Below are 22,897 nucleotides of genomic sequence, written 5' to 3'. Positions count from 1 at the left end.
ATCCATGTTACTAGCACTTGTGTAATATTTGGAGCAAGTTATTCTGCCTCCCATTGAATTGGTACTTTATGCTTCTTGTAAAAACAGTGTATGCATATGAAGTCATTTAAATCATTTTAAGATTTGAAAAGATATCAATGAATTTTAATAAAGTAACTTCTCACATGTGTCACTGTGTACCCTAAATATGAAATATATTCCAGTTTCAGTTATTTTAGGCTTATGTAATATGGTCCCAGATGACCTTAGAATTACTTTACTTCATGCTTAGAAAAAAATGCCTACATATTTTAGGAATTGATTGAATATTTGCTCCTGTTTGCCAGTATTTCAGTTTATTCACTGAAAATAAACTCTACTCAGCTTATATACACTAAACGTTATAAATTATGTATCTAGAATTAACTATTAAAGGAATGAAATACGGTTTTAAAGATTTATTTGTCAAAAAGGTTATATATCCACACTGTACAACTTTCCAAAGCTATGAGAGAATGCACAGGTGTCTCGAGGTTTCATCTCCCTAGTCACATACTGCCCCCTTCCCTTTTGTAAGATAATAATGATAATCAGATTCTTATATTCCTTTCCAGAAACAGATTATGCATACAATGTACTCTGTACTTACCATTTCCCCCTTTGGAAGTAGCACATTATACTTGCTGTGTTGCACCTTGCTTTTCCTATCTAATGATGTAACTTGGAGACTACCCCAAACCATTACAGAAATGATATCCACATTCTTTTTGTTCGTTTTTGTCTTGAGTTTGCTGTATGGATATATATCAGTTTTAGGAAGAAGAATCCAGGCGATGCCATTTGGAAAGCTTCTAATCTTTTGTTTTCAAACACTGCATCAACAAATATCTGTTTTGATCACTTTGTACACATGTGAATATATGTATTCCTAGAAGTAGAAATGTATTTGTGATTTTTATTACTTTTAAATGCTTTTCTTTGAATGAGAAGAGTTGCTCCTGGACTTGCTGTTTGCCTGAGGTTCTTGTGGAGGAAGATGCCAGGGCCACATTCTAGACAGATCAGTTTTTCAAACAAATGAGACACCCCTTACCTTCTGTTAGTTCTTTCAGACTTTACTTTTCCCAAGCCAGTAAAGAAGACTAACTATATCCCTTTATCTGCCCCAGCTTCCCCACCTCCAGCTCTCCCTCAAATCTGTCTGATTACTTTCTGTAAATATAAGGTCTGTCTGCCCGTTTCTCCTCAGGCCTCACACATGGTCTTTGTCACAGCTGTCTCTGGTCATGCACCTTACCGTGTACCTCAGCCCTCAGAGGAGAGTCCTTAGCTATGCTGCCTCACTTCTGAAGCTGTGAAATCTCATGCACTAGGGTTTGATTGCCTTTTAGACTCACAGCCCTATGGTTGCAGTGGTTTCCAAAGAAATTACTCATCTGTTTCTATTTCAACCTGCATTAGGGTGAAAATAGATGAAAAGAAATGCCGACCCTATCCCAATGATTAGACTAGAATTCAGGTCATTCTTTTTCAACATTAAATCAACACATCTTTCCTTTTGGGTATATGAAAGACACTAGTGCTTTGTTCCATATTTTGTAGTGAGTTTTGCCTTGCAGGTATGGCCTCTTCCATGGGCCTTCTTTCCTGTATGGGTCCTCTGATGTACAATAAGGTTGGATTTCTGGGTAAAGGCTTTGCCACATTCTGCACACTTATAGGGCTTCTCTCCAGTGTGAGTTCTTTGATGTACTGTGAATGTGGATTTTTCCCTGAATGCTTTACCACATTCTGTGCATTCATAGGGCTTTTCTCCTGTGTGTGTTCTCTGATGGATTATGAGCTGTGACTTCTGGCTAAAAGCTTTCCAGCACACAAGGCATTCATAGGGTTTCTCTCCTGTGTGGATCCTCTGATGGATAATGAGTTTTGACTTTTCTCGGAATGCCTTTCCACACTCATTACACTTAAAGGGTTTTTCTTCTGTATGAGTTCTTTGATGTATAATGAGATAGGACTTCTGAGAAAATGCCTTTTCACATTCATTGCATTCATAGGGCTTCTCTCCAGTGTGGCCTCGCTGATGTAGCATGAGATAGGATTTTTGAGAGAAGGCTTTCTCACATTCATTACACTCAAATGGTTTCTCTCCTGAATGAGTTCTTTGATGCACACCTAGATTTGACTTTTGAGTGAAAGTTTTCCCACACACATCACATTCATAGGGCTTCTCACCAGTATGAGTTCTTTGATGCACAATGAGGGTTGACTTCTCATTGAAAGACTTCCCACATTCAGTACATTTATGAGGTTTCTCTCCAGTGTGAGTTCTCTGATGTATAACGAGGGTTGACTTATCACTGAATGTTTTCTTACATTCATTACATTCATGAGGCTTCTTTCCTGTGTGAGTACTATGGTGTATAATTAGGTCAAGTTTCTGGATGAAAGATTCCCCACACTTGGTACACTCATAGGTTTTCTCTCCTGTGTGGGTTTTTTTATGGACAATGAGGTTTGATTTCTGAGTGAAGGCTTTTCCACATTCATTACATTCATAAGGTTTCTCTCCTGTATGTGTTCTATAATGTATGATGACAGTTGACTTTTCTCTGAAGGCTTTGCCACATTCTGGACATGCAAAGGGTCTTTCTCCTGTATGAGTTCTGAGGTGTATAATGAGCTGGGACTTTTGGCTAAAAGCTTTCCCACATTCAGTACACTCAAATGGTTTCTCTCCTGTATGAGTTCTCCAATGTACAATGAGGTGTGACTTTTTGCTGAAGGTTTTCTGACATGCAGTACATTCAAAAGGCTTCTCTCCATTTTTAATTCTCTGATGAAGGCTAAGACCTTTCTTTCGCCTGAGGGTTTTGTCATATTCTTTATATCCACAGGGTTTCACTATGAAATTAGGTTTTTCATATTCTGTATGGAAGAATAACTTTGCATACCCAGTATCATGTTTATTTTCTGTAGAGCTTCTACTAAGCAAGCTTAAATTGTCCACCATATTATTTCTAAATGATTCAAATTTGTGGGTTCTTTGCATTGGGACAACAAGGCTTGTGCTCAGATGAAATGTGTTTTCAAATTCAGCACAGTTCTGGTCACTCTTGGTAATTATTTTGTCTTCAGAGAATCCAAATTGCATCAACAGATACTTATCTTGGTTATCCTGATGTTGCCTCTCAAACTGTTCATTAATTTGGCAGACTTCTAAAAAAAAGCACAGTAAATCATGTGTATACTTGTCATTATGGGGAGTAGGCCTTTTTTTTCAGAAATGCCATGACCTCAACTGTTACTGGCATACAGCTACTGACCACCTGAGATGCAGATCTAGCAGATCTGAGGTTGGGCTTAGCTTCCTCTAAGGGCATCTCATAAGAGCTTTCCCTGTGATCCAGATGAAACTATCACATCATTTTATCAGAGTCCCAAAGGAGAGAGGACCTTTTAGTAAATTCTCATATACTGTCTTTTTTATGATCAAGAAAAACTTCCCATAACATCTCTAACCCTTAATTTTCTTAGTTATATGAACTTTTTTTGGGTAAGGTTTTCCTATGTAGATCTGGGGGTCCTGGAACTCACCATGTAGACTAGACTAACCCTGAACTCATAGAATCCACCTGCCTCAGCCTCCCGAGTGCTGGAGTTAAAGGCATGTGCCAATACAGCTGGCATAATTATATGAACTTCTGGCTACACCTAACATATATTATTTCCACCTAGGGAAAATGCAGCATTGTACTTCCTAAACTCAATATTAATAATTCTGATCCATATCACAGAAAATCTAGAATAATGAGCTCAACAAAACAAAACTATTCTCAATTGGAGCTTACAAGTATGATCTCCCTCAACACATACAGTTTTTCAACACCACTGACTCTGCTACTGACCACTCTACTTCACTTAAAATATGTGCATATTTTAACTCTATGACTTGTGATGTTTCCTTATATTACCCTCCTGTCTTCTATATTTTGCTATATTCAGAATCTAGATAACTTTTAAGAGGCAGTTTTATCATTTTACAAAAGCTTACTCTGACCTTCCTATATATTTTAAATTTTGATTAAAATATATTTAATAATCCCTACCACTCATTTAAACAGTTAAATTGCAACTCTGCCTTTAATTTCATAATTCATAATCTATAAAATTTTCACATTTTAACATTTCTGAATCCAAACATACCTTAAATATCAATGCTGGCAACAGGCCATAACTTAATTAGTGGCAATATTTATTTCTTAGTGGCACATCTTAAAATCAATAGTATCCTAAATTCAACAAAATTTAGCAGACATTTTTTGCAATATACATAAATTATATCTCATAGTTTACTTAAATTTTTTTTACTTATTTATTTTATGTGTATAAGTGTTTTGTGTACATGTATGTGTACAATGTGTGTGCCTTCTGCCCACAGAGGTCAGAATCAGGAGTCAGATCTGGAACTGGAGTTACTGATGGTTTGAATCACCATGTGAGTGCCAGGAACTGAACCCAGGTCCTGTGAAAGAACAACACAAGTGCTCTTAAGCACTGAGCTACATCTCCAGCCTCTGTAATTTCTAAGATTGTATATGAAAACATTCAAGCCCGGAGAAATGTTGAAACAAGTAGAATACAGCTACTATTTAAGTTTCTTAGATTTTATAGTACTAGGATTTACTACAGTAGCAATGAATTTTAAAATAGGTCACATGGTTGTAGTTTCCCTCCCTGTGATTTCCTTTCTCTAGATAGAAAAGCACAAGTTCTTATCAAGTGATGGACACTGAATCATAGGAAGGGGTCTCACAAGTTGCATTTAGGAGTCAAACTCCATCTAGGATCTGCTAAATCTTAACTTCCTTAGGTGATCATAAGCAGTATGACCCTGTGGTTTAGGTCATGTGGAATATTTGGATCAGGAGTGAATTCTGACTCAGCTTTTCACTTGATCTAATCTATTTGTATAATTTTCCCACCTATAAAACAGTGCTCACCAAAATGGATATTTAAGGGAATTAAATACTTACAATAGAGCTCATATGGCACCAATGAAATACTTAAAATGTTTACTGAACCAAATTTCTACTGATATTATGAGTTATGTTATAGCCACACTATATTATCATAAAAGAAATAACGAGTTCATATACATGCACACATATGTATTTGATGTGTTCTCAAAAACTAAGTGAAAAGGGGCAAATTAAACTGCATAGGGGCAAGGTGTGATGGTACACATCTTTATCTCAGTATCTTGGGAGGCATATGCAGGAGATTTCTGTGAATTCAAAGCCAGCCTGGTCTACACAGTGAATCCCAGGCCAGCCAGGGTTAAACAATTGGACCCCGTCTTAAAAACCACACCAAACCAAACAAAAAAGCCCCCTGTATACTGTAGAGTATAGATAAATGTTTAAGTATATTCATATAGGGTCATTGTTGTATGAAAACAATTCGAAGATAAACTAAATTCCACTAAAGGTTACCTGTGAGGAACAGAAGAGAGTATGGTAGAAAGGGAAAGGACTGGACTGCTCTTTTTAAAATTTACATTTACTTATTTATGTTAGGGGGCACAGATGCTACAGCATATATGCAGTGGCCTGAGGACAACTTGCAGAAGTCAGTTATTTTTTGCCCTCTTCCCTGTTGGTTTCAGGAATTGAATTGAGCTCATCAGACTTGGCACCAAACATTTTATCCACTGAGCAATTTCCCCAGCCCTGAGCTACTCTTAATAATCTTGTTTGTTAGATTTCACTTCAGAACCACATAAACATTTTTGTAGTATTGTATATAACCATCAGAAAAACTGAATAATGGTAGATACTTTGTCATTTCTATTTTCTAGTAAGAAGTCTCAGTTCTCAGAGGTACCAACATCATTACCTCAATCAGCTCAATATGCCACATGTACATGAACAGATGAAAAATTAATCAAAAGAATTAGGGCTAGTGAGATGATTCAGCAGGCAAAGATATTTATGACCTTAATTTAATTCTAGGGACCCACAGGATATAACAAGGGAACCCACTTTTGTAAATTTTCTTCTGACCTTCACACAAAAGCTATGACATGCATGTGTGTCACACACAGACACACACACACACACAGACACACACACACACACACACACACACAAATGTACTAAAAATAAAAAATTCTAGAATTTGACTTAGAAGTATCAATTTGAAGACATGAGGATTTTTTCTTTAAAGAATTTTAAACATACTCTCTAACCTTTAGGAATGAAACTGTCTAAACATGATTTCATAAGATTCAAGTTGTGGCATCTTTTGTAACAGCCTCAAATAATATAAAACATCTTGGGGTAACTCTAACCAAGCAAGTGAAACTAATAAAAACTTTAAGAAATTGAAGAAGATATTAGAAGATGGAAAGATCTCCGATGCTCATGGACCATTAGGATTAACATAGCAAAATGGCCATCCTACCAAAAGCAGTCTACAGATTCAATACAATCCCCATCAAAACGCCAACACAATTCTTCACAGATTTTAAAAGAACAACCTTCTGCTTCATACAGAAACACAAAAACACCAAGGAAAGAGCCTGGTATGATGGTTCACATCTTTACAGGCAATCTCTGTGTTTGAGGCCAGATTGGTTTACAAAGAGAGTTCTAGGGCAACCAGGGCTATTACACAGAGAACCCCTCTTCCTGCAGCTTGGAAAAAAAGTAGCATGCATTTTTATAGAGACCTCCCAGAAGCTTTTTTTTTTTTTTTTTTAAAGAAAAGCTCTGTGACACTTTTCTGTCTGGTTTCTAGATTCTGGTTTGGGGGTATCCTACTGGGGATTAAAGGGATCTAATGAGACCCCAAAATCCTTTGTCTAAAGTACAGGGAGATGTCCCATGGCCCTCTGGTTATTCTCGATAACTGGACTAGAGCCACCAGTGTGGTGATATATTGTATACTCTAATAAAATTTGCCTGAAGATCACAGAAGGGAACAAGCCACTAGATTAAACACAGAGGCTAGGCAGTGGTGGCACACATCTTTAATTTTAGCACTTGGGAGGCAGAGATCCATCTGGATCTCTGTGAGCTCAAAGCCACCCTGGACTACATGAGATTGACTCAGTCTAGGAGTGAAAACAGAGTCAGGCAGTGGTGACACATACCTTTTGGTATTTGGTATTGGTATTCCTCAGTATTGGGAAGCACACATGCCTTTAATCCCAGGAAGTGATGGCTAGGTAGATAAAGGTATATAAAGGATGAGGAGACAGGAACTAAAGCTTTTTTGGCTGAGGAAGCTCATTCGGCTAGAGGCCTATTGGCTGAGCTCTTTCAGGCTGAGGAGTTGATGAGGTAAGAGGTGGTGGCTGTGGCTTGTTCTGCTTCTCTGATCTTTCAGCTTCACCCCAATATCTGGCACATGTTTATTTTTTTTTATTTTTTTATTATAAGACCATTTTAAGACTCAAACAAAATACAACAGTTGCTTTCTGACCTGCCTTGGATCTCTGATTTCATGTCCTGATGACACTGGGGACTGAGTCAAACTTGCGGTGGTCCAGCACCTTGGCGCCGTCAGCTGGGTTCCAAAATCAAAGCTGTACAACAAAGCCTTACAGGACATTGAGGGCCAAACTTAGAGTTTGAAACGGCCCAATGTGGGGACATCAGGCAGTCCAGAGGTTGTGTAAGGAGGCAACTAAAACAGCCTCTTATCATTTAAATTCTCTTTGTTCAGACTGGTAAAACTTCTGTGTGACAGCAATTGCTACTGTCTGCTTTGTTGTTTATGTCTTATCTTATGAGTCTGATCTGTCTTTGTGTATTACCACTTGGGATGGGTGATGTGGAGCTTCATGGCCAACATGAAGGGTTTCCACTAACCAAAGGTGGGATAGTTTGACTCATAAGAATACCAAGGCAATTGCTTATGACAAAAATGTTTTGCCTGTGAGTCATACCTGCAATCTCAGCACGGTTGAGGCTGAGGCAGGAGATTATAAGTTTGAAGCTAGCCTGGGCAAAACATTGAGCACCTGCCCCCAAAAAAGGACTTAAGAATGCTTATATCTGTAAAGCTATAAATGCTACACAAAAAAGGATATAAATTGACACAGCTACACAATTCTTAGGTATTTACCCAAAGAACTCTAAATCAACATATCACAGATATTACAGAGATCTGCCGGATATTCCTTTATACTGTATAAATATATGTCACTGTAATTGGTTTATTAAAAAAGCTGACTGGCCTATAGCTAGGTAGGATAAGGTTAGGTGGGAGAATCAGACTAAGAGAATGCTGGGAAGAAGAAGAGGAAGGGAGGAGTATTGGGAGTCACATGGAGATGCAGAAGAAGTAGGAGATGAACTTGCCATATTGAGAAAAGATACTGAGCCATGTGGCAGAACATAGATAAGAAATATGGGTTAATTTAAGTTATAAGAACTAGTTAGTGATAAACTGAGCTATCGACCAAGCATTTATAATTCATAATAGTCTCTGTGAAACCTCAGTAAACCCTCCCCCCACTCCATCCCCTACAGACAAAGAGAAGCTTAAACCAGGATTCCTAAGTGTAGATAAGAACTTAGCCACCTTTTTCCCAGGTAGCTTTATCAGCTACAGAAACTTAAGAAAACACAGAGTTAGGATATATGACCATCTGGTAGAGACTAAGTGGTCATAAAACATCCCAAACTTCCCGAACCCCGGAGACAGCTCATAAAACTCCTAAACACGGTTGCTGAACAAACGAGAAATAAAGAGAACATGAAAGACTACTGATATGAACCAAAAAGAGGGAGGCGGGCTGTGGGAGATGAATTATGTGGTCTGTGCCTTTAAGAATTAGCCTCACAAAGAAAGGGGCATGCTCCTTCCAATCTCCCTGCTGTGCGTGAGAGATTTGGAATGAGCCCCCCTGCTGAGGCTTGTAAACTTCATTTGAATAAACCTTGCTTTTGCATTCTGTACCTAAGGTCTCCAGTGGCTTCTTTGGGGACGATCTGGGCATAACAGTCTCTGTGTGGTTATTTGGGAACTGACTATTGGGACAGAAAAATTCCACCTACAGAGATCCTTGTCCTTCAATGTCTAGTGTAGCACTACTCACAATAGTTAAATTAAGTTTTAATTTAAAGTAATAGTTAAATTAAGGAAAAACTATCTTGTCCAACAGAGAATTGGGTAAAGAAAATAATGCTACATATGCACAATAGATTTTTTTCAGTTATAAACAATGGAATCATGTCATTTGCAGGAAAAGTGGATGCAACTAGAGATAATCATATTAAGTGAATTAAGCCAGTCTCTAAAATATAAGCATCTTCTTTCATTTGTGGTTCCTAGATTTTTGTGTATATACATAAAACCATATATGTGTACATACACACACACACACACACACACACACACAATGTGAAAATAGATATGAAACTGTCTAGGGGAACAAGTAACATAATGGGAGATGAATGCATAAGAAAAGGGAAAGTGGACTGGTTTGAAAATGAGTTGGCTAGCTTTATGTCAACTTGACACAAGCAATAGTTATCTGAGAGGTGAGAACCTTGATTGAGAAAATGGCTCCATTGGATCATGCTGCTAGCAAGCCTGTACAACATTTTTAATAAAGTGATTTTAATTTTAATTAGTTACTAATGTTAGAAGTCTCAGCTCATTGTGGTGGTATTTTCCCCTGGATAGGTGATCCAGGGTTCTGTAAGAAATCAGACTGAGCAAGCTATGGGGACTGAGCCAGTATGCAGTATACCTCTATGGCCTCTGCTTCAGTTCTTGCCTCCAGATTCCTGCCCTGTTTGAGTTCATGCCCTGACTTCCTCAACTGATGAACAGTGATGTGTAAGTATAAGCCAAATAAACCTTTCTCTCCCCAATTTGCTTTTGTCATGAAGTTTCATCACAGCAACAGTAACTCTAAGATAGAAGGGAAATATGCTTAACATACAATATATACTTGCATGAAAAATTTAATTAAAAAATTGGTCACCTTCAGATGTTGCTAAAACCATTTTAAAATTACTGTTTTTTTTGGCTAGGCAATGGTGGTACATGCTTTTAATCCCAGCACTCAGGAGGCAGAGGCAGGCAAATGTCTGAGTTTGAGGCCAGCCTGGTCTACAGAGAGAGTTCCAGGATGGCCAGGGCTACACAGAGAAAAATATTATTGGGAAAATATTATTATATTTTATAAAATAATATTATAAAATATTATTATTGTTTTTAAAAATTATTTATTTTTGTGTTTATGTGTCCATATGTGGGTATGTGCACATGAGTGTGGGTGCACACAGAAACAAAAAGAGGGTTTTGGATCCACTGAAGCTGGAGTTATAAGTGTTTGTAAGTCTACTGACATGAGTGTTAGTAACCAAACTCAAGTCTTCTGGAAGAGTAGCAAGTAGTACTAACTGCTGAGCCATCTCTTCAGCCCAACTAAAAATTATTTTGAATAATGATAAACAAAACCTCAATCACTTTTCATCTCCTTTCTATAGAATATGTAACTCCTAGTAACCAAATAATAATTGAGAGACAATTTCTCCCACTCTTTTTTTTTAAGACAGGGTCTCATTATGTAGACTAGGCTGGCCTAGAACTCACAAGAGATCTTCCTGTCTGTGCCTCCTGAGTGCTGGGATTAAAGGCATGTGCCACCATGCCAGACATTCACAATTTGTTTTCATAGAAGTATTCTAGCTAGATAATGAATGAATAACAGAATTAAAATCTCAGCATTGGATCATGGGAGTCCTACGAATGGCCTTATCCTCAAAGAAGAGTGATTCTCCCTCTTCCAGCCAATAGTTCATTGGTAAGGGGTGAGGTTTGGAGATAATCTCCCCTCTATTTATGCTGCAATTTCGGCTGGCTTGATCTTGTGATGGTAACCACTACTGTTTTGCGTTTTCCCACATCCATGAACATATGGACAGCACTAACTGGGCAAATTTGTAAGAAAAAAAAGACATGAAATTGTGAGGAAGATCTGTTGAGGGGACTATGGGAGGAATAGGAGGTGGGAAATGGTGGAGTAAGTGTGATCATATTTCATTGTATGCATGTATGAAATTTTCAAGAATAAACAATTAAAAACTCACCATTTTGCAGCTCTTTGCTGTGGATATTGCTCTATATATAAATAAAACACTGGTTGGCAAGTGGCCAGGCAGGAAGTAGGTGGGACAAGGAGAGAGGAGAATTCTGGGAAGCGGAAGGCTGAGGGGAGAGACACTGCAGCCACCGCCAGGAGAAGAGCATGTAAAGACGCTGAGAAGCCACCAGCCACGTGGCAAGGTATAGATTTATAAAAATGGGTTAATTTAAGATAAAAGAACAGTTAGCAAGAAGCCTGCCACGGCCATACAGTTTATAAGTGATATAAGCGTCTGAGTGATTATTTTATAAGTGGATTGTGGGACTGCGGGGCTTGGGGAACCTGGAGAGAAGCCCTCCAGCTACAAATGGCGCCCAACGGCTCGAGTTTCCACCTTAAACCTGAGAATATTTAATAACCAATTCTGAACAGAGCCAAAAACAGGTTCCTGCTTCTTGTCTCATACGGGCAGCTAGACAGCGCAAGACGCAGGTTTGAACACTGGCGGGTTCCTGGCGGGTGCGTTTGACCGGCACTATGGCGGGAATGAGGCATCTGCCAGGGGCACATTATGCTATGCGGTAGATTTAGTCTTTACTAGTATTTAAAAAAAAAAAAAAAAAAGGTTTCTGGGCTACACGCTGCTTTGATAAAAGCTTAGACCCACTATTTCTAAGACTTGTTGACTCCCAGAGCTGGCGGAAAATGTACCACTGCCATGTTGGGAAGCTAAAGTGGGCGGAGCCAGTAGCCACAGCGCTGTTTCAGGCTTAGAAGGATGCAGTTTAAAGCAATAGGCTCACAAAAAGACTGATTCAGATAAAATCGTTTACAATGTGTGTAAAATATACGTAGGCTTGAAAGAGACAAAAAAAAATTAATGTAAAAAGCCACGTAAAGATGAATATTACACAGACAATCTGGATTGTGTTGTCTTTGGGATTTTTAACTGCAAAAAAACAATTGATCAAAAAAGATATTGAATTAAACCAATATGCATATTTTAAAGGTAACTTGACTTCAAAATTTGGATTTAAGGATATGTTGCTTTGGAAAAGAGATTCTGCTTTTGTTTCCACAGAAAGCCAGAGGCTGTGGATTTGTTCCAGATTAAGATACATCAGGTTTCACCAGCCAAGACCCCCTGAAAGGCCTCCGGTGACACCATGGCCCAGATGATCCAACATCCAGAGCGGTTTCAAGGCAACTGGTTCACACAATACAGCCTCACGGACTACCCCATAGGCCTAAAAATTTTCTTTGCATCCCCATAAGATACAGCGCCCCCCTCCAGCAGGAAGTAGTAAGAGATGCTACGCCCAAATTCCCAAATATACCAAGCTGGCTTTAGAGGTGGAATTGGCTCACTCCCCCTCTAAACCCAGACATATTGCTTAAAAAAAAAAAAAAATTGGTTAAGAGATTCTTGTGTCCCAAATCAGAAGAGCCCTCTGGTGTGGGACAGAGAAAAACCAATATTTTTATTTAAAACAGGTTGATTATAAATGTGATCTCTTTCTAAAAAAGAAAAGGGGATATGATATAGATATATAGGAGAATGTGGAGATGATGAGATAAAAGGGTAGATTAATGAACCTGCTTTTAAAGAAAACTTGTTTGAAATGTCTTACATTGGTATAGATTTTAGTTCATGTTTAAAATGTTTTACATTGGTATAAATTTTAGTTTATTGATACAAACTTTAAGTTAATTTTGTTATACTATATATATGTTTCTATTCTTGTTTGAGGTATTATGTTTATGTAACTCATTTAAAATTGTAATGGATAATTAAAAATAGATTAATAATTAGTCATCTATGATAATCATATTTGTAGCCATGTTAGTTAAGTCTTCTAGGTATACATAGATATATTTCAGATAGATAGGTAATCTTCAAACACTTCATAGACCTGGAGAATATGGCATTTAAATAACTTAGAATTCTGTTGACGCGAGACACAATTGCTCCTGGCTGCACCAATTTGATCCCGAGAGAATGTTGGGCTTCTAAGACATTTCCATTGGGAAGTTTGTCTTCTTGGCACAAAATGGCCTACTGGGCAAAGAACTGCCCTTGCCTTGATGGCTGACAGTACAAATGCAATGCTGTCCTTTCTGGACAAGCGGGACACAAGGAAAGCGACCACTGTACTCTGCCAAGACAGGGTAAGATGGTCTTTCAGAAATCCTGCTTCTGAAAATGGTCTGTCAGATACTCTAGGCCTATAGCCAATTTGAATGCACCAACAATGCTGAGAAACATTAGGTGACTGTCCAGGCTGCCAGCTGTCTTGGTCTACTCTTGCAAGATTCCCGAAAGTTGCTTGCATCCATCTACCATTTCTCAGGGACCATTATGTTCCTTCTCAGGTCTTTGATGTGGTTGAAAACTAGATAGTTGTAATTTCCTCAGTTATGATAAAAGATAAGTTAGATATAAAACCTTAAACTCACAAATATAAGATAGATAGGACATCTTCTTTAATATTGTAACTATAATTCTTGCTCGGTAATTGTCTTGTTATATGTAATTTTACCATGTTAAAGTTAAAACCTTCCTTTTTAAAAAAAGAAGAAAAGGGGAAGTGCTGTGGATATTGCTCTATATATAAATAAAACACTGGTTGGCAAGTGGCCAGGCAGGAAGTAGGTGGGACAAGGAGAGAGGAGAATTCTGGGAAGCGGAAGGCTGAGGGGAGAGACACTGCAGCCACCGCCAGGAGAAGAGCATGTAAAGACGCTGAGAAGCCACCAGCCACGTGGCAAGGTATAGATTTATAAAAATGGGTTAATTTAAGATAAAAGAACAGTTAGCAAGAAGCCTGCCACGGCCATACAGTTTATAAGTGATATAAGCGTCTGAGTGATTATTTTATAAGTGGATTGTGGGACTGCGGGGCTTGGGGAACCTGGAGAGAAGCCCTCCAGCTACAGCTCTTAGTGAATTAACTTGCCTAATCAAGCAATTACCAGCAAATAATAGCATAAAACAGAGACAACTGTGCATGACAAACCTCTTGATGGAAATACTTAGGAAGGAAAAAGAGAGGAAAGCTCATCCTGAATCTGATCTACCTTACAAGAAAAACAGGACAGAGGGCTGTATTAAGATACTACCTGGAAAGCTCCAAACTGAAATCTCCCCATCTTCTGGCTCTGGTTCTTCTACCTCCAGCTTGATAATGAGATCTGGTTTAGTAACCTGCTGTTCTGAAGATGATAAATGATAGATACCTCCTTGGTCTTCGGAGCCTGAAACAGAAGTTGCAGTTTGTGATCAGCACAGGAGATCTATCACTTGACACAAACAATTTAACCAGTATTTTGTGTTTCCTTTAATGAAAGAAAAATATGAAATCAATCAAGCCAAGGCCCTCCCCACACTGGATACAATAACCATTAAAAATTATTTGAGGAAGCCATCTTACCCACAGAAACAAGGTTGCTGTAGGTCTCAAGCATCACATCTCTGTATAGGGTCCTCTGTGGAGGGTTCAGGTATTGCCATTCCTCCTGGGTAAAATCCACAGCTACATCCTCAAATGTCACTAGTTCCTGTAACAGAAAGCTTCTTTTATTCTAAAATGCTGACCACTGAGTGATAAGGATATATGAGGAAACTTCTAATTGTGCTCCCAGTTCATCAAGATGTCTTCTTCACAACATACTAATAGCCTACTTTGAAGGAGAATCACAAATCATGACAGAAAACAATTGCATTAAGTGATAAAATATTTAAAATGATATGATATTATCATAAGGATAGGTATCTAGGAGAAAAACAGAATCTAAGTATGTATAGGGGCTACAGAGATGGCTCAGTGTTTAAGAGTGCTTGCTGCTCTTCCAGAAGACTGAAGTTTGGCTCTTAGCACATACATTAAGTGGCTCACAACAGCCTATAACTCTAGCTGTGCCTTCTTGTGGCCTCCATGGGTACCTTCATATACATGGCACACACAGACATACTCATGTCTTATATTTTAAGTATAACAGTGAAAATGCAAGCCATATTCAGGTAAGTGAAAATTTAAGCCACAATGAGACATCACTATGTGTCTGCCAGAAAAGTTAAAATTATGGCAACTAATATACTATAATACGTGTGTGTTGGTTAGGTTTTGCCAACTAGACACAAACTAGAGTCACCTAGGGAAAGGAACCTCAATTGAATAATTACATCCATCAGATTTGACCTACAGGCATATCTGTGGTCCATTTTCTTAATTTTTAATTGATGCGGGAGGGCCCAGTCCACTGTGGCAGCAACATCCTTAGGCAGGTGGGCCTGGGTGTATGAGAAAAGTAGCTGAGCAAGGCAGGAATAGCAAGCTTCATATGAGGAGAATTCTTCCATAGTCTCTGCTTCAGTTCCTCCCTCCACTTTCCTGAAAATTATCCCAACAAGTGATTCCAAAATAACTGCAGCATAAAAAATACACCTCAAAATGCATCGACTTAAATGTAGTATCTAAACCTATAGTATTTGTAGGGGAAAAGTATGGGATAAAGTCCCTTAAATCCTGATGAAGCAAGTAACACAAAAATTTCTGATACTCACTCTTAAAGATAATGAAAAGACAAGTCACAGAATAGAAGTAAATATTACAGATCAGATATCTGATAACATAAAAAGTACTATTAGACTATTGGAGAGTATAAAACTCAAATAAGAACTATCTGAAAATATAAAAACAACTATTAAAACAAAAAAAGGGGGGCTGGAGAGATGGCTTAGAGGTTAAGCGCACTGACTGCTCTTCCAGAGGTTCTGAGTTCAATTCCCAGCAACCACATTGTGGCTCACAACCATCTGTAATGAATTCTGGTGCCCTCTTCTGGCCTGTAGACATACATGCAGGCAGAACATTGTATACATAATAAATAAATACATACATACATACATACATACATAAATAAATCTTTAAAAAAATGGGGGGATATATCACCAAACAAGACATATAAATGGCAAACAAATACATAAAAAATGTCATCAGGGAACTGCAAATTAAAACCACAATGAATGAGATACCACCACACATCTGTGAGAACAGGAGACCTCACAATAAAGTAGTGTAGACATGGAGCAGCTGGATCTCTGTTGTCACAGACATGAAGGCAGAAAGAGCACAGGCCTTTGGAAACAGTTTTCCAAGTGTTTGTGAAGTTAGGAATATACTATTGAACAACCCAGTAATAATGTTCCTAGGTGTATTTATCCCAGGGAAATGAAAGTCACACAGCCTCCAAAAGCTTACAAATGAACATTTTTTTTATTCACCCCAACATGAAATAACTTAAGCACTTTTTGTCAGCAAATGAACAAACTTGAATCCACATAATGTCATACTATTCAATAATAAAAATGAAGGAATTAATGACATAGATGATAATACCTATAGTAAATGTACTGTGCTAAATGAAAGAAGCCAAGCTCAAGCAGCGATCTGTTGTATGGTTCCACTTATGTAACTAATGGGAAAGTTAAAAACTGCAGAGACAGAAAATATACCAGGAGTTAGAGGACCAGGTGCAATAGGGGTTGACTACAAAGGGAGTAACAGAACTCTTGCCTCCACTGTGGTAGTGGTTTACAGCTATGGGTTAATATAACTATACACTAAAAGGATCCATTTTCCTGTAGGTAAATTATATCTTAGCTTCTTACAATTAAAAATAAGGAGCTTTCAAGTAGTCTAGAATAAATACATTTGTATAAATCCAAATCTTTCCACATAGGGGCTTGGGATGCAGCTCTTTAGCAGAGCACCTGTCTAGTATGTACAAAGGTTGAATCTTCAGCATTTGGAAAAAACCCAACTACCAAAAATCCCTCAAATCTCTCCATAAACTTCCTAGTAAACTTTACTGCTCAACACAGCACATAGGATGACTCATAACCAATACTTTCACATGTATAATACAAATTAGAGAGGACTACAGAATGCTCTAATCACCTACAAACCCAAAACTAACAAACAAACAAACAAAAACCAAACATCTACCCCAGTTGTCTTTCAAACTCTTGCCATGAAGTGTTCAGAAATACAAGAGGGGTCTGAAAAGCCAGAGCAGAAGGGGTAAAGTGATCATGTTTAGAAAGATGCCCAGTGCCTTGCCATCTATGTGCATGAAAGTACATAAAGACTAATCTGCTATATCAAAGAACTGCTAGCTGTAGGAAAAATATGCAGAACCAAAGGTGACAATGAAAAGCATTACTTCTGAAGGTAAAATATGTAAACAAAGGAATGAAGAAGCATTTGAAGATTTGGTAGTGGCAGAAAAAAACAAGGGGGAAATTAAGGTCATGCATGCTATGACCTCATTATTCAAATAAAAAATATACCCCACAATGCTTTGAACTTTTGTTCCTTAGCTGGTGGCACTGTTTTAGGAGGTTGTGGAGCCTTTAGGAAATGGTATTTGTGGAAGGTTATTAGAAGGTAGGGCTCTGAAGGTTAATATCTGCTTCCAGTTCTGGTGCTGGCCTGTGTTCTCCATCCCCTGCTCTGGCTGCCTCTAGCACACACCCATATCGCAAATAAACTTCACTGTGGACTTTGACACTCTGAAACTATGACCCAGAACAAAGCCTTATATATTAAGCTGCTTTTGCCAGGTATTTTGTCACAGCAACAAGAAAAATAATGAATGCAATGTGAGAGGAAGACTGGGATAAAACAAAACAAAGTTAGTATATACAAAATCCCTGTCAGTAGTACCCAAAGCAAAAGTCATTCACTGAAGCTACTGCACTGGACTACTCTGCCAGATTTTGAACTAAACATCATGGAGACCACTTGAATCCTAGGATCTCCTTACAAATCAACAAAAACAGTGGATATCCACTCAAAACTTTCTTAAGAACAATGGAAAATAAGACAACATTTTGTGACCGGGCTAGGGATATAGCTCAGTAGTAGAAACCCAAGTTCAATCACCAGCACTGAACCTCTCTAAAAACATTCCAGGTGACAAATAATTCACCCCACAATGATGACATCAAAACAAAAAAGTAGGTAATTCTAAGATCGCATTCTCACAGAAACAAACAAACAAAAAACAAACAAGAGGACAGTTAAAGGCTCAGCAGGTAAAGGCCCTTACAACCAAGACTAACAATATGAGTTCCACCCCAGGACCCACTCATATGGTGGAAGAAGAGGGATGACTCCCATAAGTTGTCCTCTTACCTCCATGCCTGGGTAGGGGGTGGTTCTCTCCCTCTCTCTCTCTCTCTCTCTCTCTCTCTCTCTCTCTCTCTCTCTAAATAAATAAATAAATAAATAAATAAATAAATAAATAAATAAATAAATAAATAAATAAATAAATGCATTAAATTTTTAAAAATAAGAAGAGACCAAACCAAATATAACCCTGGCAAAAGTGACAGGTTTGCAGCAACCACACAAAGATGGAACAAAGAAAAAAGCAACACAAAGGCTGTGGGAAAGCTTTACAGCATAGTTTGCTTACCTTTGTCCTTGTTCTACCCCTATTGATGACTACTAGTAGTAGTAGCCTGTGCTTACCAAGTCCCAGGTGTTAGAGGAAGCAGAGAAGACATTATTAATAAATGTGTCCATTCCTAACCTATTTAGGGGTGCCAGGTGGTTGTCTCTGTTTTGCCTAACTTTGATTCAGAGTAGAAAAGTAGTGGGCAATACTCTAAAAGACTACAGGGTAGGGTAGGGAGATGGTTAAGTGGGTAAGGTGCTTGAATTTCTAGAACCCAAGTGAAAAAGTAGTGTGTGTCAGCAGGTAAGATTCCCGAGGCTAGGCCGCTCTACCACCCCTGCCACGCATTGGACCCTGTAACCTACAAATCCCACTCACCCCCACCAACCATCCCCTGTGGCATCAGCAACCCTTGGAGGCACAGATATACCTGCACTGATTTGAGGAAGAATCAACACCTGTACCTATAGTTACCCCAATTCAGATGGGTAGACAACAGTGTAAGAATACATTCAACAACATAAAGAACCTGGCACGACTAGAACCTGGTGGTTCTACAACAGCAAGACCTGAACATCCCAATGCAGATGAAGCAAAAGAAAACAACCTTAAAAATAACTTTATGAAGATGATAAAGGCCCTTAGAGAGGAAATGAAAAATTCCCTTAGAGAAATGGAGGAAAAGACAAAAATTGGAAGAAATCAATAAATCCCTTAAAGAAAGGCAAGAACCCAAGAAAAAATAATCAAACAGGTAAAGGAAACAGTTTAAGACTTGAAAATTGAAATAGAGGCAATAAAGAAAACACAAACTGAGGGATATCTGGAAAATGAAAGTCTGGGTAAAAGAACAGGAACTACAGATGCAAGCATAACCAACAGGATATAAGAGATGGAAGAGAGAATTACAGGCACTGAAGAGACAATAGAGGAAATAGATTCATAAGTCAAAGAAAATGTTAAATCCAACAAATTCTTAACACAAAACATCCAGAAAAACTGGGACAACATTAAAAGACCAAACCTAAGACCAATAGGGATAGAAGGAGAAGAATTCCAGCTCAAAGGCAAAGAAAATACATTCAACAAAATCATAGAAGAAAACTTTCCCAACCTAAAAAAGAACATGCCTATGAAGGTACAAGAAGCTTACAGAACACAAAATTGACTGGACCAAAAGAAAAAAGTCCCCTTGACACATAATAATCAAAACACTAAACATACAGAATAAAGAAATATTAAGAGCTGCAAAGCAAAAAGGCCAAGTAATATATAAAGGCAGACCTATCAGAATTATACGCAACTTCTCAAAGGAGAGTGTGAAAGCCAGAAGGTCGTGGACAGATGTTTTGCAGACAATCATCATAGACAGAGAAAACAAGATATTCCACAACAAAACCAGATTTAAACAATACATATCCACAAATCCAGCCCTACAGAAAGTACTAGAAGAAAAACTCTAACCCGAAGAAATTAGCTGCACCCACAAAAACACAGGCAATAGATAATTTCACACCAGCAAATCCCAAAGAAGGGAAACACACACACACACACACACAAAATCACCACCACCCAAACAAAAAAAAATAACAGGAATTAACAATCACTGGCCATTAATATCTCTTAATATCAACTTGCCTATAAAAAGACACAGGCTAACAGAATGGGTATAAAAACAGGATCCATCCTTCTGTTGCACCCAACTTCAAAGACAGAGATCACCTCAGAGTAAAGGGTTGGGAAAAGATTTTCCAATCAAATGGACCTAAGAAGCAAGCTTGTGTAGCTATACTAATATCTAACAAAATAGACTTCAAACTGAAATTAATCAAAAGATGGAGAAGGACATTTCATATTCATCACAAGAAAATAAACCAAATGAAGTCTCAATTCTGAACATTTATGCTCCAAATACTGTGGGGCGTTTACCCACCACCTCCACAGTTCCCCAGAATTTTCTTGAGTGTGAGCAGCAGGAAATATTAGATAGAAGGATTTATTGCGGAGAATATTGCGAAGATAAACAGATAAAAAATAAAGGATAGCCTCGAGAGGGCCTGGAACCTATTCCAACAGGCCCTGACTGTCTCTGTCCCAGGGTATTTATAGAGATGCCAAGGGATGGAGCAAAAGACCTCCTCCCCCAGCACAGCCAAGTGCAGACCGTCTCAGACACCTGCACTTAGGCTCGTGGTCCTAATCATCCTCTATGAGGACATGCTGGGTAAAGCCACGAGGAACCCGAAAACGGGCTCCCACAAAATACAAAGGCACCCACATATGTAAAAGAAACATATATGGTTTCTAAAGCTTAAATTGCACATCAAACCCCACATACTAATAGTGGGAGACTTCAACATTCCACTCTCACCAATGGACAGGTCATCCAGATAGAAGCTTAACAGAAAAATAAGGGTACTAACAGACATTGTGACTAAAAAGGACTTAATAGACATCTACAAAGCATTCTACCCAAACACAAAGGAAAATATTGCTAGTTGATGGTGCATGCCTTTAATCCCAGCACTTAGGAGGCAGAGGCAGGCCAATCTCTGTGAGTTCGAGGCCAGCCTGGGCTACAGAGTGATTTCCAGGAAAGGTGCCAAAGCTACAGAGAGAAAGCCTGTCTTGAAAAACAACAACAATAAAACAAAAACAAAACAAAACAAAACAAAACAAAAAGAATATACCTTCTTCTCAGCAACCCACAGAACCTTCTCTAAAACTGACCACATACTTGGTAACAAAGCAAATCTCAACAGATACAAAAAATTGGAATAACCTCCTGTATTTTATCAGACCACCAGGCCTTAAAAGTCAGAATTCAACAACAACACAAATTACAGAAAGCCTACAAACTGATGAAAACTGAATAATGCTCAAATGAATCACCACTGGGCCAAGGAAGATATAAAGAAACTAAAGACTTCCTAGAGTTCATTGAAAAATGAATGTACAGCATACCCAAATGTATGGGACACTATGAAAGCAGTACTAAGAGGAAAGTTCATAGCACTAAATGTCCACATAAAAAGAATTTGGAGAAATCTCACAGTAATGACTTAACAGTACACTTAAAAGCTCTACAACAAAAAGAATTAAACTCACCCAGGAGGAATAGATATCAGGAAACAATCAAATTGAGGGTTGAAATCAATAAAATAGAAACAAAGAGAACAATACAAAGAATCAATGAAACAGTTGGTTCTTTGACAAAGTCAACTGAAAGACCCTAACCCTTCAGGCTTACACCCCCCCCCCAAGCCCCAGGAGAATTAGGAACTAAAAAGGTAGTTCCAAGGGCAAACTGACTCAGCCATTACCCAACCACCCCTGCCACAATGTAAAATGTAAAGAGATTTCTATTAAGAGATGCGCTCAACTGTGAATGGGATAATTGCAAGTGTTCCAAGAAAGACCACTGTAACCTTTGTGTAACTATCACTCCCATCCTGATACCCCCCTTGAGGTTTTAGGAAAAATGTGCATGTGGACATGACTGTACCCCCTCTGTGATCAGATCATGATCTTGAGAAATTAGCCTCTAAACATAAATCAATCAAAACGAAATTGTATGGGAATTGTAATCTTGTGGCTTTTGTGGGTTTTTCCTTTAAAAGTATCTATGTGGCTGCAGTAGGATGCGACTCTTGCTCTCAGGACAAGAGTGGCCTGACTGTACAGCTGCATCAATAAACCTCTTGCTGTTTGCATCAACTGGACCAGAGTCTGGGTTCTTGGGGCACCCACTTGACAAGGTAGTACCCTGGGTCTGGGGTCTATCACAACAAGATAGACATACCCTTATCCAAACTAACCAAAAGGCAGAGAGGGAATATCCAAATTAATAAAATCAAAGATGAAAAGGGGAACATAACAACAGACACTGAGGAAATCCAGAGAATCATTAGGTCATACTTCAAAAACCTGTACTCCACAAAATTGGAAAATCTAAAAGAAATGGACAATTTTCTGGATAGGTACCACATATCAAAATTAAATCAAGACCAGATAAATAACTTAAATAAACCTATAACCCCTAAGGAAGCAGAAGTAGTCATTAAAATACTTACAACCAAAAAAAGCCCCAGGCCAGATGGTTTCAGCACTGAAGTCTACCAGAATTTCAAAGAAGAGCTAATACCAATACTCATTAAATTGTTTCACACAATAGAAACAGAAAGAACATTGCCAAACTTTTTATGAGACTACAGTTATCCTGATATCCAAACCACACAAAGATGCAACTAAGAGAATTACAGACCAATCTCCCCCATGAACATTGATGCAAAAATACTCAATAAAATACTAGCAAATTGAATCTAAGAACACCTTAAAAAAGTC

The 22,897-nt window shown here is 38.3% G+C and overlaps 1 protein-coding gene across 8 annotated transcripts in view; it reads right to left on the bottom strand.

Moving 5' to 3' along the window:
* Window positions 1-422: 422 nt before the first annotated feature.
* Window positions 423-22,897, bottom strand: part of LOC102911227 (uncharacterized) — a 60,775-nt gene continuing 38,300 nt past the window's right edge. For 5 of the 8 annotated variants that reach the window (XM_076562683.1, XM_076562685.1, XM_076562684.1 and 2 more), the window contains 3 exons: window positions 14,521-14,647; window positions 14,210-14,344; window positions 423-3,198 (listed from right to left, as the gene is read on the bottom strand). In XM_076562683.1, the coding sequence (XP_076418798.1) occupies window positions 1,556-3,198; window positions 14,210-14,344; window positions 14,521-14,647 (1,905 nt within the window). In that variant the 3' untranslated portion in view covers window positions 423-1,555. Of the gene's footprint in view, window positions 3,199-14,209; window positions 14,345-14,520; window positions 14,648-15,292; window positions 18,266-18,288; window positions 18,358-22,897 lie in introns of those variants that run through there. The other 3 variants (XM_076562689.1, XM_076562688.1, XM_076562687.1) reach the window with 3 other exon arrangements.

Source organism: Peromyscus maniculatus, chromosome X (assembly GCF_049852395.1).
Source record: "Peromyscus maniculatus bairdii isolate BWxNUB_F1_BW_parent chromosome X, HU_Pman_BW_mat_3.1, whole genome shotgun sequence".
NCBI classification, from domain to species: domain Eukaryota; kingdom Metazoa; phylum Chordata; class Mammalia; order Rodentia; family Cricetidae; genus Peromyscus; species Peromyscus maniculatus.
This window is presented reverse-complemented; position numbering and strand designations above follow the sequence as displayed.